A 14,709-nucleotide genomic window follows, 5' to 3' on the forward strand; every position below is an offset into this window, starting at 1 on the left:
AAAATTCGTGGAGTTCTGCCTTTGCCTCCCGTTTTGAGCTGCATCATCAAAAAGTTCTTTTTCTGCTCTAGACGCCTGAAAACGTGGTTGAGAAGCTCAATGACACAAAAAAGACTTACTCATCTTGCGTTGATGCATGTCCACCAATACACTGTCGATGTCAAAGAACTCATGACACAGTTCATACAGAAAACACTTGAGCGAAAATCAATCTTCGGAAGCTTGTGAAAGCTCATTTCCACAAACCGTTCTTTCCATATCACTTTCTAATTTATTCGTTTTTATTTTAATTTCCTGAACAGCAGCTTTATTGTTGCCGCTTTTCATTTGTTGGCAATTCCACATAAGGGGGGTCTGGGGGGCGAAGCCCCCCAGAAGCTGACAGCACTACGACAACTTCAGCCCCCCCTAGAGAAAAATAGTTCCCGCGCCACTGCTGCTTGACTAAAAGTACTTCACACTACGAAGCCAAGTCATTGTTTACATTTTACATGGAGCGACATTACCAACCTACCTACTTGCTTGCTTACATTACATTCCTGTTCTGACCCGTAATTTACTAATTTTTCAGTAGGCCTAAGTTGTTTTAACTAATTCTTTATTTTTTTCTGCAAGACTTCAGTCTCCACGTGGGACTCTAGCGTCAAAGGCAGTAGTGCGATATACAAACAAACTCCAGCTGACTGAACAATAGATGACACTGTGACACAACACTAGAACAATGGGCAATTGCAAGACGTCAACATTTCGCAGTTTGACAAACAAAATTGCAAACAACAACTAAGACATTAAAAAGCATGCGTTGACGCTATGCGCTAAAAAACCGCGAAAACTTTACGGCGCAGCCTCAAGCGCAAACTATCCAAAAAAATGTGGCCGCAAGCGTTAGCGCAAACAAAAAGTCTACGCCGCAAGTATGCGGCGTAGAATTTGCGGCGCATACGTAGGCCTACATCTCTGTATATACTATATAGTTACTTCTCTCCATAACCTCTACAGCCTGTTTCACCCTAAAAGTGGGATTATCAGAAGGTTCTTATTCGAGTAGAATCTATTTTATTTGAATAAGGCCCTGTTGCTCTGCTTGGCATTGAGCACTTTTTGTAGTAGTAATAGTATTTAGCCTATTGTTCAAGTTAGTTATATAGAACCATAGGCATACGAAGCCGAGCAATGTTATCATGTTTAACATATTAAAGATAACTATATATTTACAAAACTACGCAACAATTAAATATCGAACGTTTTCGACATCACACGATGTCCTCTTCAGGAATAACATATATACAATTTTTACTACATCTGAATAAAATACAATGGTTATTATAACTATAAACAGGAAAAAACAAAAACTGCACAGTACTTCTGACTAGCTCAAACTCAACGATATAGGCTCTGCGAGTCTGCGAGAATCAAAGGTAACTGCATCAAAAGGTGTTGAACAGATCACATGATGTGGTAGAAAGGCAAGGTGCGAAAAAACTAATTTTAAAATACAGAGAGCAAGAAAGATGAGACGCAAGCACAGGGCCGGATTTAGCTGATGGGGGGCCGGGGCGCTTTTAGATCGGGGGGCTCCCATGCAAAAAAATTTTTTGCGCCTACGGCTCGAAAAAACCATCTCTACGTCTACAGTAGCATCAGTCCAGTACTGCACAGCATTTTGCAGAAACTTTAAAGGCCAAAAGGAAAAAAAATAACACAAAATCACATTTTAACCACATAGGGGGGCCCTTCAAAAGTCGGGGGGCCCGGGGCAACTGCCCCCTCTGCCCTCCCCCTAAATCCGGGCCTGCGCAAGCATATCAATTGTCGTGCTTGCGGCTCAGTGGTTACGCGCCCGGCTCATGATCACGCGGCTTTGGTTCGACTCTCGGGGTGTGCGCTTGAGCAACGCATTTCAAGGACTGCTCTCCATTCAGCAGCACCTAGTGTATGCAATAATTCCCCGGCAACACTTCAACAATCGGAAAACTTCGGTAGGCACTTTAACGTAAGTTATTACACTTGCTAATGCACCACATGATGTGATTTTGAAAAGTTCGAGTGTTTTCATTGTTACGGAGGTCCAATTCTAGAGTCCAGACTGTTTAGCACGACGTAAATGTAAATGAGGTAAAACGTAAAAGGTAAAACGTAAATGTTGAAAAGTTTTGATTTTTGTTTGATTGGGAGTCTATTGGAGGTTAAGATCTCTTCAAGTTAGTTATATAATTTGCCAAACGTAAGCTACTTTCATTTCAAAATCTTCAACGATGGCATTGACAAAGGCAGGGGGAAGATTGTTATCGGCTTTCCAGGAACGGTCAGTGGTGTTGGCTTCGCTCTTGAAATGTGCTGTTGAGCAACTCATATTGTGGATGGAATAACTCAAACAACCCTTCGGCAGTCAGAAACTTCTACCATTCATTGCAACCGGGCCTGTGTCAGTGGTTCAAAGCTTCTAAAGTTGACGAAACTGCCAAAAATCCCTTTTAGAGGCTCTCATTTCAAACATAGAGATTCAAAACCAAACCACGTCGCATAGACCACTTGCTTTTTATTGCAGAAGTATTATCAATCTCCATGGCGAGGTTAGAATGACGAAAGAAAGTTTTACTTGGCTATCCGCCCGGGACTTTGACTTTAAAGTCCCGGGCGGATAGTAAAGCCCCGACTATCCGCAAGCGGCTGATTATCACTTGGTTGGTTTTGAATTTTTATCCGCGGACTGACAAAGCCTTGATTGGTTATTCCTGGTAGTTTCGCATACTTGTAGAGGCTCTTGACACAGGGCCGGTTACCGAAATTGGGAGAGTGAAGTTTTTCGATTGTTGAAGTGTTGTTGCCGGGGAATTATTTCATTGACTAGGTGCCGCTGAATGGAGAGCAGTCCTGAATTGCATTGCTCAAGCGCATACCCCGAGAGTCGAACTTGCGCCGCGTGATCTTGAGCCGGCGCGGAACTACTGAGCTAACGAGGCGGACTTCCTACTGTGTTGGTTTCAGTTTTATCATTTAGTAGCTGATTTCATATCTACATAGGCTACAGTAACTAACAAGTTTATCTATATAAATTTATTTGTTTCGATAGCAAACAGTGTGAATGAACTTGTCAAAACGATACATTGTATAACAGTGCGTTAAATCATGGCACAATCAGGATGGTGGCGAAAGATCATAAGCGGTCATATAGTTTGAGTTTTTTTGTCCAACCGTTGAGGTGAACGTCGAACACATCAAAAAATCCACTTCAATCAACAAAGAACATTTAACATTTTTAAAAGCTATTGGTTTCGCTTTGTGATGATGTAACACCACAATTTGGAACTATTGAAATGCCGATTCCAAGTGCAACCAACTAGCGTAGGTTATTTGCTTGATAAGTTGCATGTAGGCTACAACAAGTGCCTAAGTTGAATCAATTAAGCTACATAATTATAATTTCGATGCATTTACACCACTCAAATTTACAATTAGCCTACGTCATGATATTTTCAAACTACAATTGAAGACCTGAGTTGAACTACTTACAGAGTGTGCTGTAGCGAAATTAAGCCGTTTTTTAAATCAAATTTTGGCCAGGAACAGGCATTGACAAGACTACAACATAGGCCTATTCTTGGCGAAAACTCAATTTCCACCAAACGTGACTTAAGCAGTTGTACAACTCAGGTCTTCAATTACTTGCAAACGTGTAATTACAAAAAGATATGTTAATATTTATGCTTATCAGATAGCCTATTTAGCTGTTGTTTTCATTTTTATTGATCAAAAATGATTAAATTGCATAATATTATAAACATCAGGTTGCGAAAAATGCTTTTACCCAGTGCCGCCCACAATAAGACTCCACTTAGTGTTGTGTAAACACTATCTTCCCCCAAGAAATCTACTTGTGTGGTTTTAGTTTCAGTGACGGCACCTAAAATGCTGCCTAGACTAGCCCAAGTAAATGCTTTTAAATAGCACTAGTTAAATACATCAAAAGTATATAAATAGGTTTGAAGCACCAACGAATTTTACATTAAACTAACCTTAAAAAAACTTCCAAAAGACTTAGCCTACACTTTTTGGAAGTTTATTTGAGGTCTGACAAGCATTAAAGTGCAAAACAGAAGACACTCATCACAACCGTTCCCACATAAGCCTACATCACGCTCTCCCTGTTTTACAGTAGGTAGGCTACTCAATAACTTCTACAAAGTGCTGTTTTAGATAACGAACGAGATAAATATCGTACAGAAAGAGGAAACTTTCGTCCGTGCAAGCCTTTTCATTTTACAAAGCTTCACAATGTTGATTGTTTTACAATATTCTGTCCAGTCGATTGTCCTTTGCACTTGCTTTCTCATTTATTTTTGTCTCTTGGTATCCAACAGAATATTCTGCATCACGCTCGTTGTTCCCCGAGAACCATTTCTGAGGGAGGGCAAGAAGTTCAAGATCGACGGATTTTCGTGTTTTCAATCCACCTGGATGTCGAAACCGATCAATTTACTAAAAGTTGATCTTTTTATACAAGATTACAAAAACAACTGTCTTAAAGTAGGACACGATTATGCTATTTTGTATAAACATCACCACTTGAATAAAAAAGTTCCGTTATCTTATGTTGTTTCAATATAGGCTAATAGTTGACGTGAAACCCACCTGACAGCATGCTGACAACGAAACCGAGAACAAAAGTGACTGCCACAAGGAAGGTGCTGTAGTGGCAGTAAGAGAGAGCGTATAGGGACTGGATACCACCAAGTGTGTGCTCACTCGTTGCGTCGACTGCCATAGAGGCAATAGTTGTGTTTATTGCCAAAGTCTGGAAAACAAAATGTGTTGAAGGTATACCGGTGCTTCGTAGTAGGCTAATAATAATTTTTAGGATTGTGGACTGTCTTTATCAACATACACTGTACGGCCCAATTTTTTTACTCAAGATAGTAGGCTACATTCGGTTAAGCGACCGGTTATAAACGAAAAAGTGGCAAGACCACCACGACAGCTCTCTCTTAGTAGCCTATCTATAGGCTGCTCTTGAGCAGCGCACGTCATGGACAGCTCTCAATTGCACGACACTGGTGAATAAAATGATTTATAGACAAGCTGGAACTTCACACTGTCAATCTCGGTGACAAGATTAAGGATAAAAACATCCCTAGACCGGGTCTGCATTGTTGAATATTGCTTATTATACAAGCAGCCTACCCTAGGCCCTATGCAAAACTTCATAGATTAAGCTTTGTCACTCCTAGGATAAAGGTGTTCACAATCGCTATAACCCACAAAACAATGTTTTCTCCCCATCATGGGCTAATGACTTTGTAGCCTAAGTGAACAGACCATCCTTTTCAAAATTGCCGGTAAGCTGGTGTCGGTAGGCAAAATTAGACTTGTAACTTTAAGGGCGCTGAAAGTTAAAAATCTATTAGTTCAAATAGATAAAAGGAGCAAAGGTTCTGCAACTAATTTTTACTTACCACATTGCATCCTTCGGTTGTCACAGGCAAAGTGCTAATAAATACCTCAGGAATGGGATACAGATATGAGCCAACGGCAATCCATAAGCCTACCGCCAGTCCTCCACACAAACCGACCAAGACACCCTGATAAAATAGTAAGCTATAGTCAAGCTTGAAAGCCATTAGGAGATTTACTTTCTCGTCAAAAAACATTAGGTTATGATGTGAGTGAAGTGAATTCACAGTAAATATAAATTTTTCATACTGAAAGTCTGAGTTGAGAAACCTTTTTAACACAAAGACAAGTTAAGGGTATGTAGTCATTTTTGTAGGAGTAGCCTACTGCAACTAAGCACTGATTCATATTTTCATCTTTTACTAGAAAGTCACTACAAGTCGATGCAGGTATGAAATATCTTTGCAAATGTATAGCTACACATGTCAATGTTCAACGTATGAATACATGCGCAGCTATAGCCTACACATGTGAATGTTAGCTGGAAGAAAGAGGCAACACAAAACTGGAAAATGGCCGGACGTTGCCCATCTTGCTGTAACCTATCAAACAATCATAGAAAGATCCAACGGGGAGCTTGCTTTACTATCAATTAACTACTGTAGGCCTAATGTTTATTAAAACTGTTACTTACAGTAGAATTGGCAATTGTTGTAAAAAGTCCAAGACAAAATACTCCAAGCATGGGTCCACCAATTATTCCAAAAATTTTCAAAGCCATCGTCAAGATTTGATCCATCAGAGAAGCCAAGAAAGCTACTCCAAGACACATCAATCCAAAAAAAACGACTAAAAATACGTTCTAGGTTAGACCAACGTGTAACAAAGGTTAGCCAGGTTGGCTACAAGGGCGATGCATAAGAAACTATAGCCTTTAACTTCATCTCATTGGCTGAAAATTGAACTGTTTATTTCAACTTTTAACTACATGAGAAGTGCTCTTAAACATTTGCATAGCATCGACACATAAAGGCTAGTCTACACTAAAATTATAAAAAATTATATTATAGACTACAAATATAAGTATAATCACCTAATATTTTAGAAACAGCAACGCTCCTAGATTCAGAAAGCCGTGGCAGATGTGGTTTAATGAGATCTTGAAAAGATGCGCAGGCCATTGCATTGATGCCAGCAGCAACAGTGCTGTAATACAAAGCAAAATTCATGAACATATTAAAACATATTTAAACTATTTCTAAATATGTAAAAAATATACTGTTGTAATGCTCAACCCTGTGGTATTGTTGTGTCTTGCTTGTCTTTGGTGCAAAAAAGCAAACTCTCTCCCGAAACTATAAAACATTGTTTCATATAAGCGATAAATGAAAATATTGTTTTGGCATGGAGCAGTAACAATATGCAAAAAACTAAGAGGGCACTAGAATTTCAAGAAAGCACACATTCTACGGATAATGGCCTACTAGTTTTTGCTTTTGCCTACCATATACGACTGCTTACCTCAAAGTTCCACTGTAAGCACTAGCAACAAAAATTCCAGGAATCCCAGGCGCAACGCTCAAAATATCCATAACCAAATATGGAACCAACTGTCGGAAACAAAGTTAATAAAGTTTATGCTTTGTTGAAAAAAGAAAAAGCCTAAACTTATCAAGAATTCAATGGATTGAAGACCTTCTAAAAGAAAATAATTCATTCGTGAGATAAAAAAATTCAGATAGAAAAAAACGTAAAAATATGGCTAAAAAACATGCAGCAAGACTGTTGAACGTAGCCTACAAAAAATATGTTAAGTAAAATACCGTAGTTAGAATATTTCAAATATCATTTTCAAAAGTGTTGCCTCGGCCTACATATTTTTTTGTTAAGTTAGCTTTTATGGAGCAAACTGTAGGCTCATTGCCTCCCACTCTTTCTTTGGGGGTGCAAAGAGGGTACCAGAAAAAAATGTTTTTAGCGAAATAGACAAACAAACTGACCTGATCAGATTTAGTAACGTAGCCTGCAGTAAGCGGATCACAGGTGTAGTATACAGCATACATCACCAGCCCACAAATACAAGCTAAACTGAGTACAATGAAGAGACCGATGTTGTTTAGATAGAGCGACCTAAAAGTAACAATAAACGGTCAAAAAAGCGATTAGAAAGCAAAACAGCTTGTTCATAAAAAAAAGCTATTGCTGTCTCATATCATTGCAGTTCTATCCCACCAGTAAGCTTCCACAAAATTACGCATTAGACATATACATAGAATATCAGTATGTATGAGACAGCCCTAGACATGTTATTTGTCTAGACTCCAGACCGTAATTTTGTAACTTGGACTTGAATCCTGATGGCAGTTTTTTTCCGCCAAGTGTAGCAAGATTTGTTTTGATTGAAGATGGGAATCTTTATTCAAAGACTGAGAAAGCTTCGCTAAGAGATTATAATCTTTACAATTTTATATACTTTAAGAGATTGCGAACCACTGATGCAAGCGCAGTTATCGACATTGACAAAGAGAAGTTCCACTTGTTATTGAAATATATCTGTTTGTGATATGTTTCATCTATTTGGTGGCGCTAAACACAGATCCGATCTTAAAACGTGTTCTTCAGCAGTGCATTTACACCATCAGAGTTGATAAAGCGTTGTGTTACGTATGGTTATTTTGCTATTGACCAAGATTTCAATACAGAGTGGTATGATCTCATTTTACGTGCCAGTAGGTTATGGTAGCCTATGTCATAGCAATCAATGCTGAAGCCTTGCTGAATTGCTTATTGTGAAAGAAATTCCTTCCGTAAACTGTGGTTAGTTTAACAATACTTTTGACATGTACCCAACTACCTAATGCAAATTCATCTTTGTTTATCCTGCTTACAATTTAGCTTGCTTTAAGCTTGAACAGCTTAAATACCGCTGAACCATGGCTTGGTTTACACCATAGACAGACAACCACATCAAGCTTCCACCGATGCAGATCGACCAGAAAGAATGACGAACTCGAGGATCGAAGTCAAACCTGAATTCCCACAAAGGAATAAATATATTTTCCAGGAAAAAAAAGTTAATTTGAATTATCTATAGGCGAAAAAATCAAGCACATTTCAAAAGCAAAGTTTCACAAATCAAGTTTGTTAATTTCTTGGTCAGCTAGCAATAACTTTAAGAGCAAAGTTATCATTTATCATGCTAGATATACTGTAGAATAGGGGAGGTCAGGACCAGTGGGACAAAAATAGTTTTTCTTTAATAACTCAAATAATTTAGGAATAATGTATAGCAAACCATTGTTTTTATAAAGTTTCACCTTTTACTCACATCTTCAAAACATTTCAACAAAAAAATTTAATATTTTGATGTTTATGTTTAGATTTTAAACACAGCACTAAAGTGTCCCACTCGTATGATCGTATCTAATCTGAGAGAGCAGTGGTACACTTCAAAAATGCATTTAATGCAATAAGAAACTGGTTGCAAATACAAAACAGACTTTGCATGGCTTTCATTCATGCATTTGTGAATTACAAGCCAGTGTTTCGACACTTTACATCAAACGTTGAAATAAACAGTTTTAATGGATTGACTTAACAAAACTCTCAAACGTACAAAACAAACACTACTGAAAACAAAACAAAATTCACAATGGAGTTGTTGAAATGTCCCATGACTTTTTTGAAAAGAAGGATTTGTTAACACCATCATACACCATCTTACAGTAGCCTATATATGTTGTAAGTTATATGTAAACGTTTACACTGTCCCACAGGTCCTTGAACAAAATGTCCCACTGGTACCTGAACCTCATTTTGAAATATTTTTGCCTCTCAGACCAAAACTTGAAAAAATAAACTTTGCAGTTTTTGCTTAATGGAAGTGCAAGTTATAAGGATTAACTCAATCTAAAAACTACTTCATACAAAGTTACTGTTGAACCAAAAATACAAAAGAAATCTGACCACTCTTGTTTACATGTCCAAGTGAAAAAAAACTCTTTTTGATGTCATTCTTCAACTACAAAATATTTTGTCATCAAACTACACTAAACAACATTGACCAGTATTTCCGTTCCACACACAAAATTTCAGTCATTTACGTTCAACGCGGTTTAAGAAAATGGCAGTGTCCCATTGGTCACCGTTCTCCCATACATTTTAGCTAGCCATTTTAAAGCTGCAACCAGGCAGTAGGTACAAGCTGTACAATATTAAAAGTTCGTAAGATGCACATAAAGCTTTTAACTTACTCAAAAAAGTTAATCCGTCCTCCTTTAGAAGCAATGTCAAAGACTTCACGAATTCCTCCAACATTAATACTTCCTTTGATAATAATTGCTGTAAATCCGATCCACATCACAAGGCACTGTCAAGATATTAATAAATAGTAAAATACTTCGTTGCAGTAAATCAGTGGTTCCGAAGTTTTTGTGGTATGAAAAAGAATTTAGTAATTTGTAAACATGTGGATTTTTTTCAAAGCTTGCCTGAAAATTCGTGATTGATTGTTTGTGTGGATCTGTATTTTCAAACTGAGAAAGTCTTTGTAGATGTATAATCCTAGCAGTTTTACATATACTGTAGCCTACTTATAGACGTTTGGGATTGCTGACGCACGCCCGGTGATCATTGCTGACAGAGTGAAGTTTCCGCTTGTTGTTGCCTGACTCATTTCCTAAGAATCACTGAATGAAGAGCTCTCCTTAAATTGCGTTGTTCAAGCGCACACCTAGAAAGTTGAACTAGCGCTTCTAAATGTTTTCGTTTTTTTGTGCACAAAGTTGGATGTTTATTCAACAGAGCGTTGGGTACTTATTTTTAGGTGAGGTGATAAAAACGATCTAATTTATTTCACTAGAAAGCTACGTAACACACACAACAAATAAAATTAGTAATAGTGGTTTATTTCTAATTTACAATAAAAAGAAAAGTAGATTGAAGATGAAAGTTTCTTGCAAACCCAGTAAATTTCTTAGCATCATGTGATAGGCTCCACCATACATACCATTGGCTACAACTAGCACAAGAAAGCAATTTTTAAATAATTATGGTTTTAGCGTTGTTGATTTGAGCCAGCATGATCATTGGCACGGAAACAAATCTTCAAATATCCAACGACAAATTAAATTAAACAACACTGATTCAAAATTTTGCATATTAAGCCGCATTTTGTTGAACAAAGTTTGATTGCTTTTGCTAAAAAACGTGATCAAAATATTATAATGTTTAAAGCAATTCTGGCAACGCGTGCAAGAATGCCGCAATAGCCAATAAAAACATTCAATATTAAGCTCAATGAGGGTGGTTGACCTCTCCTTTCCCTTGCGTACGTCTATGGTTCGTGCTCACATAAACGTGTAGCATATATTGCGCAATGTCGGGATTAAACTTTACATTTATTGCGTTGTTTGGCAAAATATTGCTTTTTTATTCGTTATTGTTTTTCTGTCTCCTGACCTTTGCGGCCAAAACGGATAGATTGTGATGCTCTACTTGTTCTAAACCAGCCAGATGTTATCTAAAAAAGTCGAGTTGTGGTTTATGACCTTGTCACAGGCAACCACGATGGCGACAGAACGGAATGTAGACTTACAGCGTTTCGTCTATATCTACCACAATGCCATCAATAGTGTAGGAGATAACAAAGCTTAAAGGACAGCAAGTGGTTTGAATGTACGGTAATCTTAGTTTTAGTTGATTTCGTTCAGGAGATATTTCCAAAAACAAATTGGCGAACGAGCTTGGCAGAGGCAAATCTGTTGCAGTACAAATACATAAAACCAGTGAATGACACGATCCAAGTTTTATACAGAGAGCTAAATCTTTTAGTCTGTGGACCACTTAGTTTATCTACGTACTGTTACCAAGCCTCGTTATCAACAAAGATCAAATAACCCACCTGTATCACATCATTCCATACAACTGCTTTCATTCCTCCAATGCATGTGTAAAAAGTGCAAACCAACGCTGTTCCAACGATTGACACGTATAAGCTGAGACCCGTCACTACAACACAGCATTTTCAATTTAGCATCAAAAATGGTAATTCTGAGGTTGCAGCAACTGTATTTGCAAAGTTTAACCTCCTTTGTGTTTTACATTTACCATAGGCCCAAAATTAAATTCTGAGAAACTGCCAGGCTACTTGTCTTTAACCTTTTAAAAAACTAGACCTGCTTGCCACACCATCCTTATTTTTCTGGTAGGCTGCTTAAATGTTAATTAAAAACGTGGTGTTTGAAAAAAAAATTCAAGAACATCATATCAAATTTTACCAGCATCTATCCTAAACATACCTTTATTTAAAGCTAGTGCAGGCATGTACATCACCATTCCTGTGTACAAAACTGTTTGGAGGATAAATACACAAGTACCGGTAACGCGAACAGGACGGCTGAACCTCTTTTCTAAAAACTGACAAACAAATAGATGCATTAGACAACACATAAATATTAAATCAAGCATTATTTTAGATATAAATGACAGCAGAGTAGCCTAACTACTAGTTGTACTTTTGAAATGCTTTAGTTTCATAATTTCATACCTCATAGGTACTTGAAATTCCCATGTTGTAAAACACTGGTACAAACACATTTGCAACAGTCACAGTGACGATGGTATACGACACGACGAACCACCAGAACATGGTTCCGTACGTGTAGACTTCGGATGGCGTGCCAAGTACTGTTATGGCCGACATGAAGCTAGCGGTGAGGCTCAATGCTACCGGCCATCCGCTCATAGATCTAAACATCAAATACAACCATCTAAAGATATCGATGAAACTAAAATCTTTCAACCTTTGGATGAGCGTCATGTCATTATAAACATTGCAATTTCATGCGGCATTAAAAGAGCCTTTGAGAGAATGCTTTGGGTGCGTTACTCCCAAGCAAAGCACCTTTATTACATTTAAAGTTAACAAAAAATAGAGATGTAAATTGTTTACTGTGGTTATCTGGAATTTTCTCTCGAATATAGGAAAACTATATTTTTGCACTTTCATATGTATTTTACATAAATATTCTACCAGTGTTATCAAAGACTACTGTTTAGTTAAAATTGAATATGATTTGAAATTGCAAAGTCGTTGCAAACTTGATTAACCTTTCCACTAAGATGTAAACGTTTAAAATAACTCAAGTACAATGTTATCAATTTCTAAAAGGTTTTAGGTTGAAATACTGTAAACAGTTAATCCAAAACAGCAGCACTGTGTTCCTTTGGTGTGCCATCACACAGTCAGTGTATCACATTATTCGAAAGTTTATATGAATACGATCAATGCGTCGTATAAACTCATGCAGCTTGAGAGTGACAAATTCCAAGTCTTTACCTTCCAGCCAAAAGATAATTTTCTGACGTTTTGTTCTTCCTGTCCCGAAAGGCAAAGAAAAGACCGATGCCACAGGATACCGCAAACAGTCCAACAAACACAACATAGTCGGGTGCACTGAAAGTCTTGGATGTGTGTACCGGATCGATCATTAGTAAATATTCGTTGCGATCAATGATAAATGTAATAGTTTTAAGTCTAAAAGAAAATTTTATTTTATTTATTCTCTCATTGATTAGTACTGTAGTGTTACGGAATCGATCACAGGGGCTAAGTCAAAACGACAAAAGAACGTAGACTAACGTAACGCTTTTCCTCAGTAAATACTGTAGGCTAATCTTCGCATAGCAGGATGAAGTAAAGTGACAAAACATTTGGCAATGCGGCTAGTGGCAAATCTAAAAAAATTTGAAGTCACCACAATGTGGACGAATTAAAACGTTTAAGAAAAAACAAACAATAAGAATGGTGAGGTCCGAAGAAGCAAAGATCTAAAAAAAAGCATTCGGGGGATTTGACCTCTCCCCCAGGAAGTTTGAACAAATGTTCCATCGTTTTAGTAACTTTTTGATTAGTTTACAGTCCGGTAATGCTTTGTTTCATAGCTTTGCAGTTTTTCACTTACCATATTTATAAAACTAAAGCTAGTTCAGCAGAAGTCAATAAAATGTTTGATTTAAATTTGAAATTAAGCTTAAACCATTCTCTTTTATAAAGACAGGAATTGAAATAATTCAATGTTTGATGAAGTTTTGAGTTGCCATTATGTTAACCAAGGGTAGGTGGAAGCAGTTTGAAGAGACATATGATATATGAGATATCTGTCTACCTTTTCATCTGAAATGTTTTTCTACAAGCTTTTCGTAATCATCAGGTAGCAGACATAGTAGTAAAATTTTGAAAATCCTCTACCCATCTTTCCCTCGCAGTGATTCTTAAACAGTGCGTCGCGACGCAGTGTTGTGTCCTTCAAATTTTGAAGTGGCGTTGCGCAATAATTTCATGGACTAACTAAGCCGAGCATGGTGTTTTAAGCTTTGAAGTTTGCTGGGTTTTTTTCAGTGTGATATTTTTTTTTATGTGACATTAAAGAAAAAATAAAACTGTTGTGTTCAATTGCTTGCAAAATCATCGATTTAAATACCACCCTCACACTGCCCACCTTTTTCTTACTATACTGTATTTTTGTTTTGCGACAAAAAGGTTGGAAACGTACGTGTAGAGATCTTGCAAATTTGTTGTTGGTGCGTTGCAAAAACAATACATTTTTTGTGTCAATAAAAGTGTTGCATTGCAAAAAGTTTGAGAACCACTGGCCTATGGTACAGAAGTCTCACTTTAGATATTATTTGTCATACGTGTAGTAACAATGAAATAGGTTAGTTTATTGTTGACATAGCGTAAACGTGTGAGCATGGAGCAATAACTTTACTTCAAAGTACTAGTAGCCTACATTTTTTCTCTGTTTATGTATGGCACATGACCAAATTCTTACTCTTTGAGCTCGTTACAAATTTAAAAACACATACTGCCTGACAAGCTGATGTAGTCTAAACAGGAGAGGGAAGAAAGCAAAAAGATTCGAAAAACAATTGGGAAAAGTTGCATGTTTTCAGGGGTAGGCGACGTGACGAAGTGCCGCGCCTGGATTCGCCACTGAACGTGGCAACGAAGTAGTGCAATGACTATTCAACTGCAGCAGAAGTTTTCAACTTTTTTTACCCGGCGATCGATTTTGAGAACTTCATTTATCACGCCAAATTGTTTTGGTTGAAAATTATGCACTCACAATGCAGTTACAAATTTCTGCGTCGTTGAATCTACGCCATAATACGATGTGTAGGCCTATACTTTATCCAAACGATAGGCCTAATTGTATTACATTCTTGCTAAAATCCCCTACGTTAAAACAAGATTGTTTAGCTGAAAACTGAAGTTAAAGCAGTTACTAAAAGTAGATATGTATGTGATGCCTGCTT

The 14,709-nt window shown here is 37.4% G+C and overlaps 1 protein-coding gene across 2 annotated transcripts; it reads right to left on the reverse strand.

Annotated features, from left to right (window-relative positions):
• Positions 1-3,056: 3,056 nt before the first annotated feature.
• LOC145779483 (sodium-coupled monocarboxylate transporter 1-like) lies at positions 3,057-12,884 on the reverse strand. Of its 2 annotated transcripts, none has more exons than XM_082591086.1 (13): positions 12,731-12,884; positions 11,939-12,140; positions 11,691-11,808; positions 11,294-11,400; positions 9,645-9,760; positions 8,280-8,420; positions 7,392-7,521; positions 6,913-7,001; positions 6,485-6,597; positions 6,086-6,240; positions 5,457-5,579; positions 4,633-4,795; positions 3,057-4,454 (listed from the first exon to the last, which is right to left on the reverse strand). In XM_082591086.1, the coding sequence occupies exons 1-13, from the start codon at positions 12,880-12,882 to the stop codon at positions 4,288-4,290; spliced, it is 1,776 nt and encodes a 591-aa protein (XP_082447212.1). In that variant the 5' UTR covers positions 12,883-12,884; the 3' UTR covers positions 3,057-4,287. The 2 variants fall into 2 exon arrangements, with proteins under 2 accessions (XP_082447212.1, XP_082447211.1); XM_082591085.1 differs by having other exon boundaries at positions 5,454-5,579.
• Between the last annotated feature and the right edge of the window lie 1,825 nt (positions 12,885-14,709).

This window comes from Aplidium turbinatum, chromosome 11 (assembly GCF_918807975.1).
Source record: "Aplidium turbinatum chromosome 11, kaAplTurb1.1, whole genome shotgun sequence".
NCBI classification, from domain to species: Eukaryota; Metazoa; Chordata; class Ascidiacea; order Aplousobranchia; family Polyclinidae; genus Aplidium; species Aplidium turbinatum.